At 36.7% G+C, this 26,536-nt stretch overlaps 1 protein-coding gene across 1 annotated transcript in view; it reads left to right on the top strand.

Annotated features, from left to right (window-relative positions):
* Nucleotides 1-26,536, top strand: part of PTPRO (protein tyrosine phosphatase receptor type O) — a 223,646-nt gene that overhangs the window by 132,506 nt on the left and 64,604 nt on the right. The window contains exons 3-10 of the mRNA XM_087442707.1: nt 5,949-6,107; nt 8,250-8,402; nt 10,463-10,906; nt 12,945-13,106; nt 16,829-17,025; nt 22,825-22,945; nt 23,242-23,435; nt 24,912-25,023. Coding sequence (XP_087298833.1) covers nt 5,949-6,107; nt 8,250-8,402; nt 10,463-10,906; nt 12,945-13,106; nt 16,829-17,025; nt 22,825-22,945; nt 23,242-23,435; nt 24,912-25,023 — 1,542 coding nt within the window. The remainder of the gene's footprint in view (nt 1-5,948; nt 6,108-8,249; nt 8,403-10,462; nt 10,907-12,944; nt 13,107-16,828; nt 17,026-22,824; nt 22,946-23,241; nt 23,436-24,911; nt 25,024-26,536) is intronic.

The following is a 26,536-nucleotide window of genomic DNA, read 5'->3' as shown; positions in this document are numbered from 1 at the left end:
ATGTAAATTTTTTTAATGAAAAAAAATTAAACTCCTTAACAAAGTGTTTAGTACCTTGTATAAGATCAATAAATATAAGCAGTGCCAATGACATTAAACAGAAAATTACTCAAGGGGTCGGGAGCAAAGGAGAATCAAAACAGTTTGGGCAGGGAAAAGTCAGTGAGGTGGAGGTGACTGGTTTAAAGCAGAGACTCTGACAAAAGTGAGAGTATTGGGTAGCCTGCAGACTTAGAAGTTTTGAGCAGAAATAAGAAAAATTAAGGTGAAATTAGAGGTAGGGATAATAATTTAGAAAGCTGTTGAAATATACCAGGAAAAAATTGATGAAGGCTTGAACTAAGGTAGTGGGTGTGATGGTAGCTACCCCTCCTGGGCCCTGGGTGGCTGCTGCTGCCAGCTCACCTCAGTGGCCTGCTTAGCAAAAGCTGAGCCATCAGGTCAGGTCTCAAATCATCATCTAAACACAGGACAGGAGCTCTGGTCTGAGACCCAGAATGGATCCCTTTTCCCTACTCCTTCCATCAGAAGTGAGGGCCTAATTCTAGGTTCCTCTCCCTCAAGAGGGCTGTGTGAGAAGAGACACATTCTTAGGTTGGCCACATCACAAGCAAAGGATACTGGTCACTGACCCAAGAGCTTCTTTAGTTTTAGTCCATCAAAGCAGAGTAACCTCAGAAAGAAGCCCCTCTCAACATACAGTAGTTACTAACAAGTACAGGGCTACCTCTGCTTTCTTTAAACAGTATTTGCTTCACATTTGCTTTTGTTTTGTCATCTTCTATCTGAGGTAGTCACATCTAGAACTTCAAAAAACTTCCTATTCATGATCTGTCATGAATGGTTCAAAGGTAATTAAAGAACATAAAATATCTTCAACTTCAACATCAGTTTTCATTATGTGGCACACTTACTGAGGAAAAAATGGTTATATTAAATGTCACTTTAAAATTTTTTATTAAAAGAAAAAAATGGGAATTTAACATTAGGATTTCTAGTAAAAACAATGCAGTAAATTCCTGCTTTGTCGTATACTCTTTGCTCTTACCACAAAACAAAAAGAAAACTAGAAGTACATTCCTAGGCTCAAAAACAAGATAGTTGTCTCTATGAATCAGAAACAAAACAGAAACTTAAAGTGGGGAAGTGGGCTGAAGTCATGGGGCCTCTGTGCTTTGGGTCTGAAAGAAGACAGTACTCAGTCTGGGCTCCAGGAGAGTAAGAAGGATTGAAATGCTCCACCCTAGATAGGACACAGAGCTAGACTCTCTGCTTGGAGCAAAGAGTCTTGCTGTTTGTGAAAAAAGTATATATGGAGGCCTAGGGATACAGGGAACACACATTCAGTCTTACTATCAAGGACCAAGCTTGGTTACCTTCTGACTCAGGGAATGAATTTATGACAGCCAATATATCATCCACAATATCAAGAACTCCAAAATAATGTTATATTCCCTGGTTCTAGACTGGGGTTTGTGGTAAGCTGAAAGGAAGCAATAGCTAAACTACCTCAACAGCAAGGAATAAGCAAGAAATGGGGTGATGAGAAAAGGTGAAATTAGCCTAGGGCCTGTATTTCAAAACAGACGAAGAAAACTATGTTAAAAAAGATAGACATCAAAACAACTATAATATTTCAGATTATATTTTATATAGCAATCTAACAAAAATTCACAGTATGTTATGATGTTCAAAGTGATAAACATTAAGAATTACATCCATTAAAAAAGATCAAGGAATAATAAAACAAAAATTGGCAGAAATAAGACAAAAACATATAAAATAAACAAAAATAAATTAAAATTTTTTAAAATGAAAAATACAATCATTTAAATTATTATTAAATTATTAAATCTAATAATTTAACTGGTTAAACTAGGTAAATTAATTAAATTTAAAGTTAACTAATTGATCTCAATAAAAAATAAAAATCTTCTGAAGGTAAAAGAGTTAGTAAAGTTAACTAATTGAAAAACTTCAGCAGATGAGATAAATTCTATACTGATCACAGTAAGATAGAGTTAGTAAACTAAAAGATAATACTGTGCAATTGCCCCATAATTTAGCACAGTGAGACAATTCACAGATATGGAGATGGGAGAGGCTCCAACTAAGGAGATTAAGAGTTCAAGAAAAAGAGAATGGGGGCTGGCCGGGTGGCACAAGCGGTTAAGTGCACGTGCTCCGCTGCGGTGGCCCAGGGTTCACCAGTTTGGATCCCGGGCGTGCACCGACGCACCAGCTTGTCAAGTCATGCTGTGGCGGCGTCCCATATAAAGTAGAGGAAGATGGGCATGGATGTTAGCCCAGGGCCAATCTTCCTCAGCAGAAAAAAAGAGGAGGATTGACAGATGTTAGCTCCGGGCCGATCTTCCTCACAAAAAAAAAAAGAAAAGAAAAAGAGAATGGAGTGATGATGGGCACAGTATTTGAAAAGATTATTATGAGAATTTCCAAAACTTAAAGAATGACACGAATCCACGGATCGACAAAGCATTTCCAGTACTTAGCGGGGTAATTCAAAAATAAGACCACAACTAGACATGTGATGATGAAACTGAAGATTATCAAGGATACATAAAAATAAATAAAAAGCTTAGAAGATATCAAAGGAAAAAAAGGCATAGTATCTACAAAGGAATAACTATTAGACTGACAGAAGTTTTCTCTTCCACAATAATTGGTGCAAGAAGACAACAGAGCAATATCTTCAAGATACTGAGGGGAAATTTGTCTAGCTAAAATTTTATACCTAGCTAAACTACATCAAGAATAAAGATAAAATAAAGAAATTTTCTAGTATACAAAGCCTAGGAGAACTTAACACCCGTACTCTAACTTAAATAACTCTTAAATGTTTTGTTTCAGCAAGAAGAAAGGAGAATCCAGAGGAAGGCACAGCACACAATAAAAAATGACAATGGGAATTCCTATATGATAAAGGTTGCATTACAAATTAGCAGGAGAATATGGAAAAAGAATGCATGAAACAGGCAAAAGAATCAAATAATTCTAAGAAAAGGAAAGCTGAATGACCAATAAACATATGAAAAGATAATCAACCTCCTTCATGAACAGGAAATTAAAAGAGATAACATTTCGCACACCTCAGAGTGGCACAAATTAAAAAGACCAATACAAGCAAGTATTGGAAAAGAATATGGAGACAGAGAAACTATCATACACCATTGATAGACATGTAAATTGACATAAGGTTAAAACACATTTTGACAACATCTCATACAGTTGAAGATGTACATACCCTACTATCCAGGGTTTCCAACCTAAGAGAATATGTCCCAAAACATTTATTGCAGCATCATTTGCAAAAGTGAATGACTGAAAACAATCTATCTAACAAAAACAAAAAGAAAAACATAAATTGTACAGTTTGTATAATTGTAAAATGGACACTAAAAGTTTCTAGAGATACTTGCATCAAGACGAACAAATCTCAAAAGTAATGTTAGGTGATAAAATTAAGCTGCAGAATGACACATATAATATGAAACTGTTAACATAATATTTTAAAGCATGTGAAATAACATTCCATATGGATGTTGGACACATACAAATATAAAAGTAAAAAAGCATATATGGGAAGACAAAACCAAATTCAGAGTAATAATTTACCTCTGGCCATGGTGGGAGGCAAAGGAAATCTGGGTAAGTTATACGGGGGAGTTTCAACTATATATTGTAACACTTAATATTTTGAAAAATAAAAAGACTTGAGGACAAAAAAAGTAATAAACAAACAAAGATAATAAATGATTCGCATTTTCTAACAACTCAATTTCTCTGTCCAGCCCCACTTGCTTCCTAAGATAAGAAAGGGGAGTGTAATGGGGTGGCTGGCAGAGAAAGGAGTAATGAATTAAATCAAGATTTAACCTTGTCATCACTGAAAAACACATGAGTAATAACAGCTCTGGTTTATGGCACATTACTTAATTTCTAAGAAGAAAAATAATGAGAGAAGCAGCTGGAGAGACAGTAAAATATTTTTAGAGAATGCATTTGAGTTCTATTGAAAACAGTAACTCTTGGATTGAATATGCCTCAGTCATGCCTGGGCTTGGACTTTAGAATTTACAGCTGACCTGGGTTACTTATCTGAGGCTGAGGAAAATAGATAAAGCAAACATGTAAGTAGGCATTTAAAAAAATTCTCTTAGTTTAAAATTTAAGTAGCTCGCAGCAGTCACAAGAAATCACAAAATAAAATGTCTGTGCTCTAATCCTCATATCTCTCTCGAATTTCTAATTTGACTGTGGCTTTGATGTGCACACTTCATGTCTCAGGGCATGAAAGATTGAGTGGACCTCTGACTTCTCTTTTCAGTACACAGAACCCTGGTGAGCATGTGAAACTGGACAGCAGCAGTGGAGGAGTGATGTTCTGTGGCTGCTTTTCGCTGTTAGCTTTCGTGTCGGTTCTCATTGATCCAGAGTCAATAGTTGGATTTGGTAGACTCTCTGGGTTAGTAATTAGACTGGGTTGAAAGAAAGACCTTAAAATGGTTCAAAACCTCTTTGGTATTAATCAAAGACTCAGAGTCTACAGGAGTTTGTTTATTTGTTTGTTTACATGACACTTAAGTGAATTCACTCTGTAAATGTTACCTTTAAGTAGAAAGACCAAGGATGGAGACAAAGATAAAATAGAAACATTTTAACAGAGAATATAGCACATAGTCTACAGAGACATGATCACAATATATGCTGCAACCTGCAGGCCTTCCTAACTTCCCGATAGATGTTGGGTTGGTTTTTGAGAAAATTCTAGGAAAAATCAAAGCATTAACATGTAGCTTCAATCCTTCTTGGATCTCTTCAGGCAAAAGCAAAAATAGGTTAAGATCCTGAGGAACAAAATGAAAGGCATTTAGTTGTATATTGGGACAAAGGGGGTAGTCAATAATTATTTGTTGAATGAACTAATTTGGTTTCTTAAGTTATTAAAACTGAAATTTTAAAAGTATAAAATTTATACTGAGGATATTGGTATCATTTAGCCCATAGATGATGTCCAAGAATCCTCTCAATTCTGAAATTTTGAATCAAAATTATTTTTTCTATAATATGATAGTTGACTCCAAACCAAATTATTTACAAGATGTTCTCGAATAAAATGAATGCAAGTAAAATTTATCCAGTAGTTCCTTCAGAGGGATGGGGGAGCTCTGGGGGAGTCATTTTACAAGACTTTTGCTGAAGGGTGGAATGTAGAAGAAATGCAGATATACATCAATCACAGTTTTAAAAAATGAGTATTTAAAATGTTTCATGATGAATTAACAACTCAAGCGAAATAGAAATAAACATTTTTTAGACTTCTGTAGAAAGAGTGGCTTGATAAACACCATAAGCTATAATTCTTACAACATAGGATCGTTTGCAATCTTATACTTAATATCGAAAAATAAGTGCTAAGTTCACAAAAAGATATAAATGATCACATAAATATTTATCCTTGGTCAGAGCCAAAATGTATTTTCTGTTACTGATCTGTTATTAATATCAAATTTTCTTGGCTTGGGGAAAAGAAAAATGAACTAGGGCTCAAGAAATATAGACTCTGCCACATACTTGTTAAATTACCTTTGACAAGTAATTTAAAGTCTCTGAGTTATCTTTATTTTTATCTGTTGAATGGCAATATTAATGTTTGCTCATCCTCAACCTCAGAATTGTTGCAAAAGGCAAATGGAAAAATGAATATGAAAGTTTTTTGAAAGGCAGAAATTACCACATAAAATGTAATTTATTAATTATTGCTAAGGAGAACACTCAACTCATAACTACTGAGGATTTTAGTCTATCACAGATAATAAAAATACGTGCAAAGTTCTGATAGGTGTAATCCTTGGTACTTACAAGTATTGATAATGACCTTTCTCCCTTTTCCCCCAATTCCCATTTCTCCATTTACTTCTCTTCTGCAGAACCTCTCCCTGTAACCAGTGTTTCAATATATGACTATAAACCTTCTCCTGAAACAGGAGTCCTGTTTGAAATTCATTATCCAGAAAAATATAATGTTTTCACAAGAGTAAACATAAGCTATTGGGAAGGTAAAGACTTCCGGACAATGCTATATAAAGGTAAGAGGCAAAAGGAAGACAGCATAAATGATGACTATTCCTTTTTACATGATTTTTGCCAAATGGTCTTCTCTCTTGCTCTCAAGAGGTCTTAGAATGCACTATTTGACCATAAATGAACCATTAAAAATAGTTACTGATTCATGAAAATCTTGTTATGAGGAGTCTTAGAACATCTTGCTCATTAGTTTAGACTCGCGTGCCACACAGAGGCATGAGAAATACTCACATTATTATGACTTACATGTTATTCTTGCCAAAGTCAGCATGTGTGGTCCAGAAATAAATTCAAACTTAAGTTTAGAAGCACCTCACCTAACCGTTTACTTCTGGGTGTGTTAGAAGGGCCTTTCTAGAACTGGAGAGCTAGAGAGATGCCTTTCACAAAATTTTGCTTGGAGATAGTCCAAGACTATTCTCAAATGCAAAAGACAATGCTTTTTGGTTTCTTTGTATATATTTATCTGTATGACCAGCTAAATGACTGCATTAATGTACGAAAATTGGTTTCACTCTTTACTGACTTGATGGGACCGTGGGGGGAGGGGAGAGAGCCCAGGAGAATTAATAATTTTTAAAAAACCAAATCAACTTCTTTGAGTAGACTGTTTGGGGGTGGAAGTGGAAGAGGGGTGGAGAGGGAGAAGGAGACGAAGAGGAGAGAGAGCATTCAGCTTCATTGGGAGTGAATCAAAGTGGAGGAACGTAAATATTCTCAGAACACAACACCACAACATTTCTCTGCAGGAGGCATAGATGATGGTGTCAAAGTTGACTGGTTGTAAGTGGAAACGTATTGGTGAGGTGGATAATGGATGCTGAAGCACATAGGGCATGGTGTTCGGAAAAATGTCATGACTTGATGCTTTTATGAACTCCTTACTTTCATGGATTTTATTTTATGAGACATTGTTTAAAACATATGAGATGAATTTTACAGATTTTTTGCTTTAAAAAAATAAACATCGGGGCCTGCCCCATGGCTTAGTGGTTAAGTGCGCGCACTCCGCTACTGGCATCCCCGGTTCGGATCCCGGGCGCGCACCAACGCACCACTTGTCCCGCAATGCTGAGGTGGTGTCCCACATACAGCAACTAGAAGGATGTGCAACTACGACTGCAACTATCTACTGGGGCTTTGGGGAATAAAAGGAGGAAGATTGGCAATAGATGTTAGCTCAGAGCCGGTCTTCCTCAGCAAAAAGAGGAGTATTGGCGTGGATGTTAGCTCAGGGCTGATCTTCCTCACAAAAAAAAAAGAAAAAAGGAAAAAAAAAGAACTGTTGCCTTCACTTTAAAATAAATAAATAAATAAACAAACAAACATAGACCCCCCACAAATTGTTGCATTCTTTATTTTCAATGAAAACAAATTACCTGCAAATTAATAAGTGGGACCTTATTTGCTAATTGATCACGCACAAATACAAGTTCATGAATGATTGAAAGGCAATCGCTGAAAACTTTGTTGAGTTAAAAGCCATGAGTTTAAAAATAAGTGAATTAATATGCTCTCCTTTTTAAGTCAATTTTTAAAATTATTTTTGGCTTTTAATTCAATGAGTGGTACTTGTCATTTCTTTCCCTCATTTCTTTCTGACTTGGATTGGATTTCTAAATTTATTATTTTCTTTAACGTTTTCTAAATGAAATCCAAATTTTTATTTTCTTCCTATTTTTAACAGGTCCTGTCTGCCAGCTGGCAGATAAACCATTCTGCTTTAAAAATAGGCTAGTTTTTCCAAGTGAGCCTAGTGAAAACATTTCTTATAAAATTACTTTTTCCTAAGTCATAAAGTGGCAAAATACCTTGGGTTTTTATCTTGAAGTAAATGGCTACCGTAAACTTAATCTGTACAATTTCTATGTATAATCTTCTCTACTTAATACACTAAATGTTCCTGTAATAAAACTTGAACTCTAATTGTATCCAATTCTTACCAAAAAAAGCCTTTCAGGACTGAGTCTAAAGATCTAAGTTTTCATTTCTAGCCTTATGCCAATTTTTTTATTACTGAGCATGCCAAAAGTTAAAGAAAATACTATTTTATGGATATTTAATTGTAATTGTTTAGAACTTCCTAGAAGTGTATGGCATTTAGATGATCAAAATTTTAATGTAATTAATTTTTCTCTTCTCAGATTTCTTTAAGGGAAAAACAGTATTTAATCACTGGCTGCCAGGAATATGTTATAGTAATATCACCTTTCAGCTGGTGTCTGAGGCAACTTTTAATAAAAGTACTCTTGTGGAGTACAGTGGCATCAGTCATGAGCCCAAACAGCATAGAACTGGTAAGTCTTCTGAAGAGTCAAATTTAGTGAAAAAATAATTTATATGTTGTTGTATATGTACTTCTTATCATTCTAAGAAAAATTCTGTTCCAGAGCTAAGACAGAAAATAAATATTTATTTTTAATAATCTAAAACAAATTTTCTATCAGCATAAAAAGAACTGAGAAAAATATTCAATAAGACATATTTTGAATAGAAATCTAAAATATGTCAATGTAATCACAGCCTTATAATCATTGAATAAAAAAGTACATGATACTACCAAAAGTTATAATTAAATAACATCAAGTAGACATTGGTTATTCTATATGCCCATATAGCAGAAAAACAGATGGGAGATGTTCTAGTACAGATTATCAGATTATTAAAGGAAAATATTGAGATTCAGATATATATAAAACTTGCAGAGCTTAATTTTAGTAGCATCACTAATATGAAGCACTATTATAGGATAGATAGACAGAAGAATGGACGGGTAAAATAAATATGTACTTACTAAATATCCAGTACCAATAACAATATAAGTGTCTAACATAATTAGACACCAATATAATTGTGCCTAATGTACCTAAGTGCTCAAAAGGAATGCTGGAGAGGCCATTCATGTGAATATTGGGAATGGGTTATAACAGATCACCCCGAGACTCTTCCAATCTGAAATTCTAAGGTGTCATGATTCTCGTTAATTAGGCAGAGACAAGGAAACTATGTAATTCACCTCATGTCAACATCTAAGATTCTATTTGTATTTTTTATTATGTAATTCAAGTAAAGAAACATTAATTGAGCACCTTTTACCTGAAAGTTGTTCTAAGTACTGAGAGAGATGAAGACAAAGGCTGGTGAGATGGGTTCCCTGTCCTCAAAAATGGTAGACGGAGCCAGTCCTGATAGCCTAGTGGTTAAAGTTCGGTGCTCTCACCACTTTGGCAGCCCAGGTTCGTTTCCCGGTCCCGGAACCACACCACCCATCTGTCAGTTGCCATGCTGTGGCGGTGGCTCAAATAGAAGTACTAGAAGGACCTACAACTAGGATATACAACCATGCACTGGGGTTTTGGGGAGGAAAAAAATGGTAGATATACAGTCATGCGTTGTTTAACTAGGGGGGTAAGTTCTGAGAAATGCACCACGAGGAGATTTCATGACCGTGTGAACATCACAGAGTGTACTTACACAAACCTTGATGGTATAGCCTACTCCACACCTAGGCTATACGGTACTAATCTTATGGGCCCACCGTCGTATATTCAGTCTATTGTTGACTGAAACATCGTTATGTGGCACATGACCGTACTACACAAATGGCAAAAATATAAGGCAAAAAGCAGTAAATATTATAAAAGAGATAAAGTTCTATAACAGCAGAAAGGAGGAAAAGATTAATTCTCATCAGAAGTTCACGAAAGAGGTGATATTTGAGCTGCTATTTGGAGGATAGGTGGAAACTCTTGCAGACAGAGACCATGCAGTGTGCCTTCATAATTTTCTACCTCTAGAAAAGTATGCTTCCATAATTCATAAACTTATTTTGTGCTCATATGTCTCATTTTAGAGAGATGAGGAGTGAAGCCATATTTCCAACATGTGTGTTAATGTTTCTAAAGGCAACTCATATATGCAGCCCTCCTAAATGCAACTATGTCACAGGGAGTCTTTTTATCTTGATAGCTATAAGTACACTATAGTTGCTTTTTTATAAGAAAGATCCAATGACAGAGACTCAGTTTTTAAAAAAGGAGATTGTGATAAACTGAAGAATATTTACATAACTCTGCTTTGGAAGTAATTAAATTACCACTTGGACAAGCATAGTATCACAAGTTAATGTATTTGAAGTGTGATTGGTGATAAGCTAATGTGTACACATCATGCACAAAATCTTAAACATGTGCATACTTTAAATCACAATTATTCTTGATGTAAATTATCTATACACTAGAAGTAAAACTAAATTCTATTTTGTAAACCTACTTGTGCATTTGACCATTAATAGATTAAGTATGCACTATAATAGAGTTAAAAAATTACTTGAAAATAAAATTTCTCTCTCTTACAGCCCCGTATCCACCTCGAAATATCTCAGTTCGTATTGTAAACTTGAATAAAAACAATTGGGAAGAACAGAGTGGCAGTTACCCAGAGGAATCGTTCCTGAGATTACAAAATACAGTGGGAAAAGACAAACTCTTCCATTTTACAGATGAAACTCCTGAGATTCCCTCTGGCAACATTTCCTCTGGTTGGCCTGATTTTAACAGCAGTGACTATGAAACTACATCCCAGCCGTATTGGTGGGTCAGTGCATCTGCAGCTCCTGAAAGCGAAGATGAATTAGTCAGTGTACTTCCCATGGAATACGAAAATAACAATACACTCAGTGAGACTGAGAAGTCAACATCGGGCTCTTTCTCTTTTTCCCCTGTGCAAATGATATTGAGTTGGTTACCACCCAAGCCACCCACTGCCTTTGATGGGTTCCACATCCACATAGAAAGAGAAGGTAAAGCAATAGGAAATCAGAGGGAATAAGAAATGGTGCAATCAAAGGAAAAGAAATTGAAACATTTCACCAATAAATTTGGAAAGAAAAACTGATGGTAGACAGTTAATATCTAAAGAAAAATGGTAAAGAAAGGGAAAAATTTAGTTGAGTATACAATGTCATCTGAGATTAGAAAACAGCAATGAACAGATTGGATCAGAATCCACAGCAATAGGTAGTCCATAAGTTGCAAGTACTGGCAACTGTAGACATTTTGGTTACCAACATGTTGCATACCCCAGGCCACTGAAGAAAACCTTATGTTTTGAAAGATTTTGAATGAAAAGCCTAACCATCGCAAATTACAAAATATCCTGGAGAAATTATTTTCTGTTTCTTGTATACAAATTTGTGAAGCATGCAGCAAAAGAATCTTCCTGACAAAATGGCTACTTTCCCAAAAGAGTCAAACCTGTGTCCTGCTTACCTGGCTTCTCTTATTCCCCCTAGAATGTGCTCCTCTGGAACCAGCACCACACACATTTCCCCAAAGAAGAGCTGGTAGTAAAATAGAAAACACACAGCAACTGGCGTTTCCCCTATAGCTACTCTATCACCTATTGTATTCACTTAACCAGCATCTGCGAGTCTACAGCTTAGCCTACTAATTTATGAAAGCAGAGTCATGGCATTCAGTAAATTTCGATCATGAATCATATCTGAGTTATTGTTTGGTAGATTTTTATAGTTATTTGTTGTTTGTTTTGTTTTTACAATGACGTACTTCATTTTATACTTCCCAGTCTAGTAGTTTCGGTGGCAAAGGTTGTCAAGTTGTCAAAATTTGAAGTAAAAATGACAGCCTTATTTTCAGGATAGGGCATTAGGGTCATGTAGTCTCATATATGACATATTGTTTGCCTCTATTTTATTTAGTAGAATGAGATGCAAAATCTGTAGATTCCTCTATACTGGATGATAGAGCAGTAAACAATTCCCAAATATATAAAATTGAAATCCTTTGTCATTTCCAATTATTTGAGTCAAAAGCCTTAACATTTGCCTGGCATTACTTGTATCGAAAAAGCTTCCTCAATCTGGCTTTTATTTTTCTGTTCCTCAATATATTCTATGGAAGACAAGATCATGTAACTCAGAATTTTTTTTAATGCCTATTTCCATGAAAGTTCAGTCATGCTTTTATCTGACTGCGGTGTGTTCTGTTGAAGGCTTTTGTAGTCACCAACTGATGATAAATTCAAATGAAGTAAGAAACAGCAGGAGATGGACTTTGAAGCAATGTAAAAATCATTTTTACTTTTCAAAGTTCTGGCAGCAAACAGATGAAAGAAAAATAGTACAAGTGTCAGAAAATATTTCCAGAAGAATTATTTCTAACTAGAAATAATTCAATATATTTTAAGCCATTTCTGAATATTTAATGCTACCACAAAGAACTTATAAGATGTTTGTTGCTGGTTATTTTTTATCCTTTATACTAGATGAGAAAGTCAACTATTGTATCTTCTCCTAACATTCTACTTCTATTTTGTGCATATAATTTTGTTGGGTAACAGTAGATAAGAATATGCAGTATATATATACTCATTCCTAGTTTTATTGATTTGAACACTATATTTTAGTTTGGTTACTAAAAAGTATTGTGGGGGCTGGCCTGGTGGAGTAGTGGTTAAGTTTGAGTGCTCTGGTTGGCAGCCCAGGGTTCGCAAGTTTGGCTCCTGGGCATGGACCTATGCACCGCTTATCAAGCCATGCTATGGCAGCATTCTACATGCAAAATAGAGGAAGATAGGCACAGATGTTAGCTCAGGGCCATTCTTCCTCAGCAAAAAAAAAAAAAAGTATTGTAAAAAACAATTTGAACCCTTGGCCATCTTTCGCTTATAGTACCTTTAGTTAAGATGTATAATTGAACTTGACAAAAGGAAGGAGACAATACTTAAAAATAATTTTTTTTGTATTAATTGACTTGTCTATAGTCAAGGCTCTTCCAGATATCAATTCATATATATTCTCTTTTTTATATACGATTTAGAAAACTTCACCGAATATTTGACAGTGGATGAAGAAGCACATGAATTTGTTGCAGAACTGAAGGAGCCTGGGAAATATAAGTTATCTGTGACAACCTTTAGTTCCTCAGGATCCTGTGAAACACGAAAAAGTCAGTCAGCAAAATCACTCAGTTTTTATATCAGTAAGTACTGAAGAGATTATTTTGCACTTACAGGGGAGCTATAACAATGAATCTGGTGAGATTAATGATGCTCAGGCATCAATTATTCATCAAACCTTAGAGACCCTGAGAATTCTTCAAGGTTGAGAAAGGCCCAAATCCATGAGATTTTGACAGCAGAGGAAATATATGTATGTTTAATAGTAGCAAACCTACCCAGAGATTTAACTTAAGGATTTTTTTATTATTGTGATAATCAAAGATTTATTAAGCTGTTCTTCCTCACTAGCCATTACAAACTCTCCAAGGACACGACACACAGTTTAGGGAATATGACTTTTGTTTGAAGTCTTAATGAAAATTGATATTGTTGGATTGAGTGAAAAATCTCATTAGAGTATTGAGCTTATAGAGCTCAAAACAAAGACAAAGATTGTAGTAAGACCTGGGTGGTCACCATAAAGTTGGCACAAGAAGACAAAGCTAGAGCACCCTAAAAGCCCCAATGTCAAGCCTTAGGGTGGCTTCTATTGATTCCATAAGGGGTAATAACAGAGCAATAACTAGCCCCTAAAAGTGCATGTCTGTAATGTTTTTAGCTAATCTATGTTTCCCAGAAGTTTAGAGGCCAAAAATTAGTTATCTGGCTTATCAGGAGTTAAGTGTGCCTCTGATCAGCAGAAAGAAAAACCAGAAGGCAATGGATGAAAATTGTTCTCCCAAAAGGATGACCACCATACACTTTATTGCCTTCTCCAAAGGCAAAATACCCCCTTTCATCAAATAATCCTCAAGAAGGTGGGCAGGAGAAAAAGGAGGGGGGCAGAGGGAGAAGATCAGGTTATTTAGCAGCTTAAAAATGTTGAAAATGTCCCAGACAACATTTTTGCTTAAGAAACCAAAAATACCACCACTGGTAAAAGGCCTGAAAGATGACACATGCAGAAAGACTATTCATAATTGCCCCGCATGTCTTTCAATGATGGGAGATCTTTGACGTGAGATCACTTGAGAATGAGAGCAAAGTTTAGTATTCAGTTCTTCTCATGAGACTAAAAATGTTTCATTAACTGAAAGAGTTCCTTATCTGCCAGGAGTGTCAGTGGGTTCCATGAAAACTCCAACTATTCTGGCCATGCTGGCTCTCCCCTTCCCTAAATTTCTACTGTGTTTCATAGTGCACACTACAAAACACAGAGCTTATTTGTGTGTGACATTTTTCTAGATTCATTTTATTTGTGTATGTCTTGCTTCTCATACCAAATTATAAAACCCTAGCCTGGGCTTATACTATTTGCTTATTTATCAACTCGCTGGTACATTCAACAAATATTTATTGAACCACTTTTGTATGTCAGGCACTCTGCTCTATTCTTAGAGTATCTAAATTGGCTAGTGGTGTTAAGAATGTGTCAGAATTGCTCAAAAATATGATTATTTCAAAGAGATGCATATTAATATTCTTCTAGAAAAATATAGGGCAGTAGAAATTTTGTTTTTTCTCTGCCAATAAAAGAATGATATTTTTAGTGCTTAGGATATTCTGTTCTGCAGTAATGAGTTATTCAGGTGTACCGTGTATGTGCCTTTGGTTTAAAAAAGGATACTGCAGATATAAATACTATACTTAACCAGGTAAATGAGCAACTAATTAGGGTGGCTTAACTTCCCTCAACATAGTGTGGTCACACACCAGCTAAATTATATTTGCAGCCATTTTCATGACCAAACTGTTTCAGACATTCTGGTGTTGAGCTATGATACTAAGATTTGTTATATTACATTAAGATTTATGTTTATCTTGTTGCATTATGATTTATATTTATGTAATTTTGAAGGCTTTCCCAAGAGATGAGAATTAAGGTAGAATTTTACGTTAGTCGCCAACAGCCTTATGAAAGGAACATTTCTATTATCCCCATTTTTCAGGTGAAAAAAACTGAGTTGCAGAAAGTTTAATGACTTCTCTAGTGTCAGAACAAGGATCAGAACCCAGGGATATTTGATAGCAAAGTCCATTTCCATGTAGCCTGTAAGGATCTATTACCTTGGGTTGATTATCAGCTCAATCCTAATGCAAAGCCATTAAATAAGTGAATTTGTCTTGCTTCCTCCCACTTTCTCTCTCTGTGCCCTCCCTACATGAGTATTCTTCATAACAGTAATAACACTTCACATTTAGAAAGTTCTCTAACACATATGATCTCATTAGATCCCAATGACAGCCTTATGAAGCAGATTAATCAGGTAGCATCACAAGTTGTCACAGACCACTGACCCAGGAGACAGGATGTCTGGGTTGGGTCCTAAGCACGTACAAGCTGTTCCTTGTACTTACAAGTTGTCCCAAGCTCTGTGACATTAGACAGGTCATTCACGTCTCTGGGCCTCAGTTTCTTCATCAGTAAAATAAGGTATTGGATCTTTAAAGTCCTTTTCAATTTTAACAATCAATGATTTGTCCATTTGACAGATGCAATGACTGAGATTCAGCGAAGTTGAATCATTTGCCCAAGGTTTCATCACTAGTGATGAATAATACTGAGTCCTGGGCCAACTTTCCTATCTCTAAACCAATGCTTTTCACTGCTTCACAGTGCTCCAGGAAGTTTCACACAGGGGTTAAGAGCACAGATTTTGGAACTAGACTTCCTGTGTGTGAGTCCCATCTCTACTTACCCTGCCTCTGCCTCAGTTTCCTCATCTGAAAGTGAGATTAACACTAGTACTTATCTCATAAGTTTGTTATGAAAAATATAGGATTAAAATATGTAAACACGTGTAAACTTAAAGCAGAGCCTTGTACATAGTGGGTGCTATATTTCTTTGCCGTCATTATTATCATTTTTTATTGTTGTTATTATTTCCCTTGGCCTATTTAGCGTGAGCCTGAGCCTGCCCTCCACAACAGAGCCCCTTGCTCCTTTTCCTCTCCTGGGTTCCAGCCTAGGAATACGGCTTTTTATTAAGGAACTGAGAAATGCGTCCTAAGCAAATAAAAAGAAGTTGCACATTTGCATTTCAACAGGAAGTTTCTGTAGATAATAACCACCTTACCATTTCTTGGGTCCTTACTATGTGTCAGGCACTGTGCTAATAACCACTTTAGAAGCCTAAGAGAACCAAGCTAATGGTGGGCACTTCTGTGGAGATATGTAATAATGAGGAACCCACTGTGTCCCTCAAATTATCACCCAGGTTTTAACCAGCTTCTATAATTGAGCCAGCCTGTTGCCTATTTCTTCTCTAATATAGTTACACCCTGCCTCTTTGATCCTGCTGTCACTGAATTTAAAAATTTTTCACACAATTGTAGTAGAAACTAATTTGAATCTCAAAGTAATTATTTCTAGAGACGAAAGATCCTCACAGCAAAGGAATTATAAACACTGATGAAAAAGCACACTGCCAGGCCCACTCTTCGTTAAAAGAGAAGTAAATTCTTTCTGATGAAGAATTTACCAGAATAATCTCGGATGCACATAACAATTGACATGGAGCTTCTCTCTCTCAGTAGAGCTGATTTTGTTGCTGCCACTGCTGTTGTGTAGGTCAACGGTGAGTCATGCAGTGGAAACTGTAGCTAGGCAGAGGATGAAAACACCTGCCAGTCTGCCTGCCAGTCTTACTTTGAATATCTTTATAAGGGCGAAAGGAAAACAATATGACTTGTAAAACTAGACTCTTCTATCTCAACCAGCTCAGCGTAAAACCTCCCTTGTGCTCTGATTTGAAACGTTCAGGTCCTTCGGGAGAGTGGATTGAAGAACTGACTGAGAAGCCCCAGCATGTGAGCGTCCATGTTCTAAGCTCCACCACTGCCTTGATGTCCTGGACGTCTTCCCAAGAGAACTACAACGGCACCATCGTGTCCGTGGTGTCACTCACCTGTCAGAAACAGAAGGAGAGCCAGAGGCTAGAAAAGCAGTACTGCACTCAGGTAAAGGAAAGAAATCACTGAGGGACTCACTCACCCACTGCCACACAGCCCCGCAGGTGATGCAAGGAGGCTGTTGCAAGAAGTTGTGCTGAGGCCTCCCCGGGTGCATTGTGGGTAACGTTACCAAGAGCCAAGAAAGGAGCCAGGAAATGAGTGTGCATGGCCCTTCGGTTATGGTCATCTTCCTTATCCCTCATAGAATGGCCATCTTCCTTTTACTTTTATTCCTTATTCAAGAGAATTTACGGAGCACCTACAATGTGCCAGGTATTAGTATAGATGTTGGGGATCTAGATGATTTTTATCTGTCCTGCTCTTGAAGAGCTTATAATCTAGTGAGAACGGTGGACAAGCGAACATATATAATTACCGCAAAGTATAAAATAAGCCCTAAACTCAAAGTAAATGCTCCAGAGGCCATGTGAGTTCACAGAACAAGGGAGCTGGGCGTCAGTGAACGTGGATTGGGGCGAGAGGATTTGGAAACTGGTCAGAACTTCCCAGGGGAGGCGACAACCAAGCAGAAAGTTTGGGGGTTTTTTAATTTTTTTTGGTTTTATTTTTTTTCATTCTTTTCACTGTTATTTTAGCCATGAGTAATGCATGCTCACCGAAAAAATAACTCAAAAATTAAAAGTACATAAAGTGAAAAACTCCCCCCTCACTAATTACAACTGAGAACAGTTTTGAAGGGTAAAGAGGACTTAGCTGAGCACAAAGGAATGTGAGGGGCAAGAGGAGACAGTGTGCAAATCAGCAGTTCTGGGAGTGGCTACCAGAACGAATGTGCATGCCCAGTTGTTGGTCTGGGAGGAGACTGTGCAGCAGGGGCCAAGAGTGGACCTTGCTCTGGGATGCCGTGAATACCCACTGGAAGCCTGAAGCCCAGGGCTATTTTCCTAAAATCTGGTTTTAATTTTTCATAAGATCAAATGTACCAATTCTTGGTGTCTTACAAACACAATATTTTCTTCCCTTCAGAAAAAAAATTAAATTATCAATTCGTCTGGAATACACTGAAAATCTAATGCTCAAAAAAGAAGTTTGCTATGTGAAAGCTATTTGGGATGTTTCCATTCATCCCACAAAAATTAGGCATTTAGTGAAACTCAAAAAGTGAGAAATATTAAATTCATAAGATGAATTCAGGAATCGTGGCCTTTGGAGCACTAGAAAGCACTAGAAAGAGTTCTGAGATAAGCCCTTAGTGGCAGATGAGTCTACTCCTGGGCTTGAATTAAATTAAGGAGTAAATATGCTAAACCCATTAGCTAGTAATCACGGGTCACGGTGCAGTTTATTAGCTTCCTTCCCTGAGCATGCCAAAGATGACTGACTCTTTACGTTCAGAGAAAAATGTATTTTTCTTACAGAATGGGACCTAGAATTTGACTGCTCCAAGGTACTTTTCTTCCTTGCTCCATCTAGTGTACAAATTATGTATCTTTGCTTAGAAGCCAAAGGCTAAAGATATAAATGGATATTGTAAATTACAAATGAGCCAGAAAAGGCTGGTCTCAGTGCACTTTGACGATGCCTTCTTGAAATGAAGCATGAAACTCTTACGGATTATAGGCAAGGAGGCCAGTATTTAAAATGGAGGGTGGGAACTAGATCGCTGTCCCAGGTGTTAGCTCAATCATCACTAGAACCTTTTGAGACTGTGTTATTATTACACCAGCATCATCCATTGCCCCACTACACACACACACACACACACACACACACATACACACACACAACTTTTCAGATGAGGAAACATCAGGTCAAAAAGTCTCAGGGACTAGCCTAGAGTCATGTGGCCATTAATCAAAGGAATCCAGATGTTCTCACCAGAATCAGTCTGACTTGGGCTTATTTCTTAAAGCAACCATTATCGAGAAGGAAAAAATAATAATATTTCTTTAGTTCTATATTCAGTGGTACTGTGATTATGTTAAATAGAAAATTAAAAATGCAGCTCAGAAACGAGTGCTTCTAAAGCCAAACACATAATAACAGTGAATATAATCTTTCACTATTTTATAGCTTCCCTCTCCCTCTTTGCGTCTACCACTGACTGTACGTAGGATCATTGCTTTACCTAGATCGTCCATGAGATTAGCTGCCAGTGCCCCCACTCTTCCTTACAACTCCACTGATCTCTGTGTGTTAGGTGGGTCTTGTGCAAGATGCTAGAAGTAAAACAAATTTGATTTGAAACTTCATCTCATGAAGCTTAGACTCTGGCCTTCCATCTAGGTACATTGTACCCATTAATTTGAATTTGTCCTCATCATGTATATATTCTTCATGTCTGGTTGTTCTTTTGTGTTATGAGTTTCTATGCAAATGTCCTTGGGAAAGGGAGTTTTGTGATGTATCCTTCCTAACATCCATTTTAGTGCTATTTGTTAATAAATACATGTTGAACATAAAGTCAGTGCTCAATCAGTGTTATATAAAAAAGACCCAGTCAATTCTTCAAAGTAAATGTGTTCTCAGCACTTTCTCCAAAGACTTACACACAATCATAAATTTCAGCATTAAAAGCACTATGTAATATATGTATGTATATTTATTTTATATGTGATTGGCTAGGTCCATAAATGTTTTGCAACAATGTACAAGAATGTATAATAACTAAATGACAGTATCAGATCTGAGACCAGGACTCAAGTGATCTGACTTCCAGGACAGTGCTGCTTCTGTTAGATTGCATGTGCTGCGCTAGGGAGGGTCACCCTCACTGCCCATCTTGATCAAGTCAAGAATAGTGACTAAAAGCACAGACTCCAGTGTCAAACAGACTTGGGTTTCAGATCCAGTTCTAACAGTTACCAGCTATGAGACGCTAGGCAACCTTCTTCATTTCTAAAAGTCTTAACGTCTTAATCTGTAATATAGGGAGAAGTGTATCCTATCTCATAGAGTTGAATAAAGATAAAAGGACTTGATGCTTAATGCAGTGCGTGGAGCATAGTAATAGTAATAACTGCACACAAAAATTGTTAGCTTTTATTATTGTACAGACCTAACTGGATGCTTTTTGAATCAAGGGAGAGAGATGGAGAGGTTCTAGAGGTTCTCCATAGAAAAACCTGAGCAACTACAATAAAGGTATAGAAAAGAGCTAATGGAAAAAAGATCACATAAAGTAGAAATAAGACCATTTCAGACTCAAAGGAATCTTCACTATCATCTAGTTCAACCATGCTATTTAACAGTCTATCATATATTTCCTATTTTCTGTAGTACATCTTTGTTCCTATTTCTTTAGCTGAGGAGGGATAGAACTGGTGACTAATTGGAGAGACACTGGGCTGAACTGAAATCTCTGGAATGGAGACTAAGCCAGTCAGGAATGGGAGAGACGAAATATTGGAATACAAAGATGGGGTCAAAGTAGGGGGAGGAGTGTGGGATGATCCTCTAGATCATAATAAATAATAATAATAATAAATACATATTATTTAGTAAGCAGAATGCAGAATCGTTTCCCCTTCCCTCCTCTGATCCACCCCCAAGGAGGTCCAGGATAAATAAAAAGGCATGGAGGGATGGAAGGATAGATATAGGCTGGTGGCTCAGCAAATATTCAAAAATTGGGGGGTAAAATGTTGTTTATGATATGTTACCACAGTACGTCATTTGAATACCATTGCCATCATCTCATTTTTTTTAGTAGTGTGATATATATATATGTATATATATAAACATAATTGCTTCTTTAAAAAAAGTATAACTTCCCTAGGATGAATTTATTATGATGGCATATTTAAGTGGCCATGATTCCAGGTAGTCATTTGAATAATCAGAATCAACTACTGCTTAAATATTATCAAACCAAAGGAACTTGAACATCATCCTTAAACAATCTATACTCTTTATGTTCTGTGTTATTCTAAACAAGTGATTAATTAGCGAGGTCAGCATTTACAGGTATGGTAAGACGTCTACAATGTACTGTTAAAAGAAGAATTTTGGAGCAATGTTAACATGACACCTATATGGTTCAATATCATATTAGTTATGTATATATGTATCAAGGAAGGTCTGGAAGATTGGCCCACCAAAATGTTAGAAATGGTGAGAGAAGGACAGAAAGACTTCCAATTTACTTCATTTGCTCTTCTACTGTGTAAGCAATTTTTACAATGAGCATGTATTCGTTTTATAACTTAAAAATGTATTTGAAAGAAACAAAATAGTACTGCTTAGTTGTGTGTAACATACATGTTCTTATTCATGGTTTGTCTCTTCAGGAAATGCTCTCTCAGATAAGGATATCTTGTTGGCTAACTTTGTCTAGATGGCTTCTAGCAGAATTAAAATTCTAATACATGGGCTAGAAACTCTGATATGAGTGTAAATAGAAAAGAAAGGGTGGCAATGCTAACATATTAACTCAACTTAAACTTATTTTGGCCAAGTTATTGGAAAAGAAATTTTGGTATGCTGCTCCCCTTACTAGATGTAGAGCAAATTGTGCCAATTCAACTTAAATGATTTCTGCTGTGTAGAATCAGTTTCTGGTATTGGAAAGGTTTGAAATTCGTGTTGTATCACCAATATTATGTTTATTCTTAAAATTCATGATGAGACTTAAAAAAAGAAAAAACTTACTTATAAGTAATAACTGTCAACAATATTGTTCTCCATTAATTCATGCTCCTTCCTGCAGCAATTTTACAATGTTATGCACCCTAGAGGCCAAAAAGTTGATAAAAGTAATGAGTTAACTTTTCTGATACCCCGATTTAAGCATCTTCACAATTCTATGAGGTATATAATAGTATTATCTATAGTTTATCAATGAGGAAGCCAAGGTAAAGATTATAAATAAATTCCTATGCTTATAAGGGGTAGAGTCAGGATTTGATCTCATGCAGTCTGAATAGAGAACCTGTGTTCTTTCCACTCAGCAAGACTGTCTTAAAGATTAGAGGCACTAAAGCTCAAAACAGCACACTTCTTAACCTGTTAGTTGAATGATCAATCCTGTGCATGCCAATATTCAACTTTAATAAATACATTTTATTCATCTATCCGTTCTCATTATTTTTCTCTATATGGCATCCGTTACGTGACCAAAAGTTAAAAAAAACAAAAACAAAAAAGAATAGTGAAAAAGAGCTCATCTAAATGACAAATATTCTCTACCACGTTATTTTATGGGGTCACAATAGCCTTGCAAAGTGCTTACTGCTGTATCTCGATGCTTAGCCTTATGACTTGCCTGTAGAGTGAATTAGAGGTCACAACACTAGGCTTCTAGTCCCAACACTGAATCTAAATATGTGACCTTGGCCACTTTCTGGCTTTACTTTCTTGATCTATTAAATGAGAGATTTGGACTAGATAATCTCTGAAGTCATTTCCATCTCTATAATTAGTTATTATATGCTTCTAAGTGACGAGAGACTAAAGACATCCTTGTGCTGATCTTTGTATGTAATCAGCTGACACTAACAATTTAGGATGTCAGACTATCCTTATGGTATTGCTGATTTGATTATGGTTAGAAGCTGATGTGTCTCTAGTGTACATAGTTACAATTGACATTGATGTGTATAAAGCAGTTCACGGGGCTTATTAAATCCAGCCATAGAATTTGAATGTTCTGGGTTCCCTTCAGTGTTCACATAAACTATAAATCATGCTAATTTTGAAATATGACCTTCTCCAGCATGAGTAAAGGCTTCTGGGTGTCAAAGGCATCTGTGGTTCCATAAAGAGTCCCTGAGTATGATTTCAGCCTCTGTGTCACAGTCTGAAAGCCCAGTTCTGAATAAATCTTATTGGGTGTTTGGTTTAAAGGTGAACTCAAGCAAATCTATTATTGAAAATCTGGTTCCTGGTGCCCAGTACCAGGTTGTGATGTACCTGAGAAAAGGCCCTTTGGTCGGACCTCCTTCAGATCCTGTGACATTTGCTATTGGTAAGTTGCCAGCCACACGAATAACAACTTATGTGATGTCCAAGCTCAAGTCATTATCACCATATATGGGAGACCCATACTTGTTCACCCAATATTCCACTTTCAGAATAATTACAATTGTATAACTGGAGCATTTACTACTTGGGGAAAAAACCAGAGGCAAATATGTTTAGTTTTCAATGATTGTATTGGAAGAGTGAAAATCCTAGTTTTTAAGTAGTAATTTGAAGCCATTGCTAAGATAGTAAACTTTCCTTCTTGGCTTTCTTTTTTCACCCTCTCCCCCTTCTTCTTAGTTCCAACTGGAATAAAGGATTTAATGCTCTATCCCCTGGGCCCTACAGCAGTGGTTCTGAGCTGGACCAGACCTTACTTAGGAGTGTTCAGAAAATATGTGGTTGAAATGTTTTATTTCAACCCTACAACAATGACGTCAGAGTGGACAACCTACTATGAAATAGCAGCGACTGTCTCCTTAACTGCATCAGTGGTAATCTTTCCTTAACTCACTGTCACACTTTCTTGTGTAAACAGGTGTGCCTTTATGTGCCAAATGTGTCAGAAGAAGTTATCTGTAAATTAGATCGTTTTGTAAATACACACAGGTAGCTTGCTACTTTCAAGGTTTGGGGGTTGTTTTTGCTTTTAGGGTTGTTTTTAGTTTTGTTTTTGTTTTTTGAGAGAGAGAGAAAATTGTGTGAAACTAGCTTTCACCCCTAATTGAGTTTATTTGTTAATCCACATTTTAGTAGAGCTGTCGAGTGTTTATTGTTTCTTTCTGCTCCTGAGCAGGAAAACACAAAGAGATTTCCTTTAGTCATTCAATAATTAGTTGACAACTGCTTAATTGTAACGATGACTATTCCTGACATCCACATAGCAGTTAAATACCTATAATGTCAGGCCATTAGAGGATGCTTTTCAAGAGAGCAGGTAAAGATTGCTCTGAGACTGGAATAATTTTAAAAGTGCAGATTACCTACAGGTCACCCATGTAGTAAACAATTGCCTTCTACCCAGTTGACAACTCTGGTAATTGCCACCCAACAAGGATGCACACTTATGGTCCAAGATGGGAGAATACAGAGTTGCAAGAGGTCATTTGTCTTAGAAATAGGGGGATGTGTATATACAGTCACTTACAAATAAGTACTATTTCACTTGTGTAATATAATTAGAAAACTACAAAATGAAACAAATATTGGAAATATTTGACTCTATACCTTTGAATTACTTTTTTTTGGGGGGGGGGGGACTGAGGTAGATTAGCCCTGAGCTAACATCTGTTACCCATCCTCCTCTTTTTGCTGAGGAAGACTGGCCCTGAGCTAACATCTGTGCCCATCTTCCTCTGTTTTATGCGGGACACCTGCCACAGCACGGCTTGGTAAGCAGTGCTTAGGTCCATGCCTGGGATCTGAACCCACGAACCCTGGGCCGCCGAAGCGGAGCACACGAACTTAACCACTATACCACCAGGGCAGCCCCCTGAGTTACTTTTTTTTTTGAAAATTATATTTTTATATATCATTTTATTTACACCACACCTCATTCTAGAAAGAATTTTTTTTTTTGAGGAAGATTGGCCCTGTGCTAACATCTGTTGCCAATCTTCCTCTTTTTCTTTTCTCTCCCTAAAGCCCTAGTACATGGTTGTGTATCATAGTTGTAGAGTTGTAGCTCTTCTATATGGGATGCTGCCTCAGCATGGCTTGATGAGTGGTGAGTAGGTCTACACTCAGGATCTGAACCGGCGAACCCCAGGCAGAACGCTCGAACTTAACTGCTACGCCACTGGGCCAGCCCCCAGAAAGAATATTTTTTAATGGAAAATTTGGGAAATACAAAAAGGTACAGAAAAGGAAATAAAAATTACTTATTAATTTTTTTCATGACCTAATAGAAGTAACTCTATTCCAAAAATATGATTTTTCTCCTTAGTCTTTTGTCTCCTTGATCTTTTTAGAGAATAGCTAATCTGTTGCCAGCATGGTACTACAACTTTCGAGTTACCATGGTGACTTGGGGAGACCCAGAATTGAGCTGTTGTGACAGTTCCACCATAAGCTTCATAACAGGTGAGTAGAGTGTGGGAAATGGTTCCACGAGGATAGAAAGCTATTTTGAGGAGGTTCTGAAGGGACACATCTCCAGAAAGTGCTAGTCATTGACCCAGGACTGACTGAGCATCAATTTCATGGAAGATAATACGCTTGATTCTAAAAATTCAAGATTTGTTTAAATGATAGCCTTTAAAAATTAAAATATCATTTTTATTCTGAGTTCTTGTCCTTGATTGATTTTTACCCTGAGTCGCTGCCCTTGATGTACGTGCCGCTGTTGGGAGTGGATTCGAGTAGACATGGAGCAGGCGGAGCTTTCAGCTTCACACTGCACTCAATGGATTGTACCCATTTGATAATTACATTTGCTGGAGCGCCTCCGTTTCCTTATTAATTAAGCCATTTTTAAAGTCACAGGCTGACTGCAGTGTTGTCCACCGCAGGAGTTAAAAAAAGCTTTGGAGATAGGTAGACCTGGGTCTGAATCATGGCTCTGCCACATACCATGTGTAACCTCGAGCTTGGTAACTTTTCTAAGCCTCAGTTTTTCTCATGTGTACAATGGGGATGATAATAGCATGTATTATCTATTATTATTATCTATTATTACTCCCCAATTAAATAAGCTACTTAAAATACATGGTACAAAGTTTAAGTACTTAAAAAACTGTTAGTGTTAGATCTTCACAGCCTTAAATTACATAGTTCATCATCATATAGCAGATACAGCAGAGGTGGTCACAGGTAGCAAGGAAAAGGGGAAATTCATCAGAGAAACACTAACCATTGGTGTTTGAACTAAGATTTTTCAAGAACTTTTGGTTGGACTACAAGGTTGTGATTAGAGTTATACTGAGAAAAGAAAAGATAAAAATATTGTGTCGATGAAGAATAATTTTGGCAAAATATTTTCCTCTCCAGACATCCAGCTTTAGTCTGAAATTTATGAGTTAAAAACCCACAGAGAGAAATTAATCATATGTGAATTCTTACACAATCAATTTACATCGTTTGTCACTTTTCTTTCCAGCTAATGTCTAGAGCTTCCTTTGTTCCAGATATTAATAGTAATATTAGAGTAGAAAAGTAAAAGACAACCAAAAAGGAGAAAATACCAATTATTTAACAAGCGCTGTGTGAGGCTTCTGACTGTATTAATAATCACATACTTAATTATAATTAAACTTCACTGTATGGATAATTCATACAATTTAACTTATTGAGATTAACTCTCTGAGAATACTCGTTCCTTCTCAGAGCAGAGGTCTGGAAAAAGCTGACTTAGCATCTGAACATTTGCTTGAGCAGACCTGGCTCTGCTAATTTCTAGCTGTAGAACTTTGAGCAAATTATCTTAATGATCCTGGACTTCTAGTTTCTCATTGGTAAAACTCAAAACATTACCTAACAACTGGCTAATAGAGCAAAACTAAGGGTATTAGAACTCACTTAAGTAAGGCAGAACCCTGCCTTGACAGAGTCTTCGTGGTGTCTCAGAAGGGGGACATCGGAAATGAAATATTAATAG

Source organism: Ceratotherium simum, chromosome 17, assembly GCF_057802395.1.
Source record: "Ceratotherium simum simum isolate JZ-2026a chromosome 17, ASM5780239v1, whole genome shotgun sequence".
NCBI lineage: Eukaryota > Metazoa > Chordata > Mammalia > Perissodactyla > Rhinocerotidae > Ceratotherium > Ceratotherium simum.
This window is presented reverse-complemented; position numbering and strand designations above follow the sequence as displayed.